General features: G+C 47.2%; 1 protein-coding gene across 1 annotated transcript in view; it reads left to right on the forward strand.

Annotated features, from left to right (window-relative positions):
* The first annotated feature begins 2,212 nt into the window (after nucleotides 1-2,212).
* PHETA1 (PH domain containing endocytic trafficking adaptor 1) overlaps nucleotides 2,213-2,701 on the forward strand; it is a 24,747-nt gene continuing 24,258 nt past the window's right edge. The window contains exon 1 of the mRNA XM_069081688.1: nucleotides 2,213-2,688. Coding sequence (XP_068937789.1) covers nucleotides 2,351-2,688 — 338 coding nt within the window. The 5' untranslated portion in view covers nucleotides 2,213-2,350. The remainder of the gene's footprint in view (nucleotides 2,689-2,701) is intronic.

Raw genomic sequence — 2,701 nt, forward strand, 5'->3', positions numbered from 1 at the left:
TGCCCTGCCTTCCCCCTCCAAAAAAAAAAGACCAAAAAAACGGGGTGTGTGTTGGGATGGGATGAGGGGGTAGCCTGGATCAGAGGTAGCCTTCAGTTCTAAATCTATGACTTTTATGGGCCTCAGTTTCCTCATCTCTAAAATAAGGGGGGTGGACCTGATGAACTCTGAGTTCCCTTCCATCTTGAATTCTTTTGATCCTATGATCTTTGAAGGATGACCAAGCACCAGCAACACATCTCTTGACCATTTTCCAGTGATTTCCCCTCCAACCTTCCTATCACCCTTTCCTTCCTGCTACCCAGGACCCAAGTGCTATCTGCTCTCTCCATGGGGCAGGAGGAAGTTGAGTTAAGGGGAAGACGGCAGGGACGAGGAGGAATGCAGAAGAAAAATTTCAGGAAATGAAGACTTCGGTGAAAACTAGAAAAGCTTCTTGGACGGAGAATGTGTCTCATGGAGGAAATGATAAACATTCTACCTCAGGAGGAATCAGCCCCGAAAGAAATATGCAATCGATGACTGCAACCATGTAAATGGAGACAGCAGTAACAACGAAACTTCATTATGCACACAGGAAAAAAAGTTCAGAAGGGGGAAATAAGCAGCATGATTTTATTATTACAAGGGTAAAGTTATTATACGTGACTTTAGTAGAGTGTTTTGTGCTAACAATTTGTAAATTTTTTAAAAGTTCAGGGCTAAAAACAAACAAAAAAAAAAACCAAGAGTCCAAGGAAACAAGCAAGTGTGGAACTTTCTGTCTCATTTCCCACCAGCAGGAGGGGAATGACCTCCCTAGAACTGGTTGGAGGAATGAGCTGGAGCCCAGGCCTCTAGGGTGAGATCCCAGGGGCTCAGTTAACTGTCATTCCCCTTCATGAACCTTCCATGTGAATGCTAAGGACAAGGGATCAGGAAGTAGGTAAAGAGACAGATGACTTTTTTTTTCTCAAAAAACCCCCCTTTCCTTAATACTTTCCAAGAATCTGGCTTTATCTGAAGCATGTCCAGAAGCCACTTCCTATCTCTGTGCCTCAGTTTCCTCACCTGTAAAATGAAGGAGCTGGTTCAGATGGCTTCAACTTCCAAATCTGGAATCCTATGATTGGCTAGTGTTCACAACTCTGTGAGCTGGGTGAGGTGAGAGTTATTACTGTACGCAAAGCATTGTGCTTGGGGCCTCCACTTCTCCCTCTGAAAGATGCAGGGACTGGACAAGACAGTTTCTAAGATTTCTTCCAGCTTCCCATCTGTGATGTACCGACCCCTATTTTGCAGAAGCACAGGGAGGTTAATATAGTCACACCCCCCCAAAGTCACACCACATTATCGGCAAAGATGGAATTATGTTGATAGATCCTCTGAAGGATAAAATAAACTCCTGGTTTAGGTCACTTCACATCTACAAGCTACGTGACCCTGGGCAAGTCACTTAACCTCTTTTTGCTTCAGTGTTCTCATCTGTAAAATGAAAACAATAAAACATCTCCCTCCAAGGCTTATCGAGGATCAAATGAGGTGATATTTGTAATGTGTAGGCAATCTTAAAGTACTACATAAATGCTAGCTATTATTATTATTATTATTATTATTATCTGTTTCCCTGCTTTTAGGTTTTCTTTCCTCTACTCATCTGATATCAAGTGATATTCCTAAAACGCTGATCCAATCATTCTTTATTCAGAAATGTTTCCCCGAACCTTTGTTATAAAATAGAAACTTCTTAGCCGATCAGGCTCTCACCTCCGGTCTAAGACCTCCCTTCCAATAACTCTTCAATTATTCTGATCTGCTTGCTAGCCTTCACAGAGGGCCTCTGTCCCTCTGAGAACACAAGTGGATTCCATATTTGGAATGCACTCCCCTCACTTCCAAGCAGCCTTGACTCAGCTGCCCCTCCTGGCCGGTGCCTTCCCTGATCTCTACAATCCATCGGCTTCTGCCCTGGTGAACTCGTGAAATTCAGTATCATGTATTAGTTCAGGAAGGAGCCCATTCGTTTTACAGATGGAAAAACAGGCCCAGAGAGTTGAGATGACTTGACTTGTCCAAGGTTACATAAGTAATGGAGTCAAGGTGATACACTTCTGGTGTCACCTTGAGCAAGTCACTTAACGTTAATTGTCTCAGTTTCCCCATCTGTAAAATGGGGTGAGGGGATTAGCGTGGCTAGCCCCTGAGGTCCCTCCCATCTCTGGGTCCAGGGAACCCAAGTCTTCAGCCTCCTCACACAGCGCTCTCCACACCGAGACGAGACAAGCGGACTTGGCCACGATCACGCGCGGTCAAAGTTAGCACGGTAAGCCGGGGCTCTAAGGCAACTGAGCCCATTTCATTGAAGCCGGAAATGAGAGACTTTCCCAAAGTCACATGGCTAGTTAATGGAAGAGAGGAGCAGGCAGTGGAACTCGACCCCAAGGCTCGGTCACAGGAGGGGCGAGCCCGTGGCTGGGCGGGACGCGGACGCGCAGGGACGCTCCCTTGCAGCCCTCGGGTGCTCTTCGTTAAAGGTCCATGCAGACTGTTGGGTGCAGCCAGAGTTCACTGTTCCACGGGTCCAAAGGGCCTCCTGGGCTGGGGTCTCTTTAAGAGAGGAAAGCCCCCTCCCCATTTCCCCGGAGGAGGGGCGGAGAGGGGGCGGTGGCCCCAGGGAGGCTCTCGGGGCGCTCGGGGCTGGCCGGGCAGGTAAGGGTTAAAG

The sequence above is a fragment of the Petaurus breviceps genome, unplaced genomic scaffold, assembly GCF_028583685.1.
Source record: "Petaurus breviceps papuanus isolate PSGF00001 unplaced genomic scaffold, PetGlider_PUasm1.0 99, whole genome shotgun sequence".
NCBI classification, from domain to species: Eukaryota; Metazoa; Chordata; class Mammalia; order Diprotodontia; family Petauridae; genus Petaurus; species Petaurus breviceps.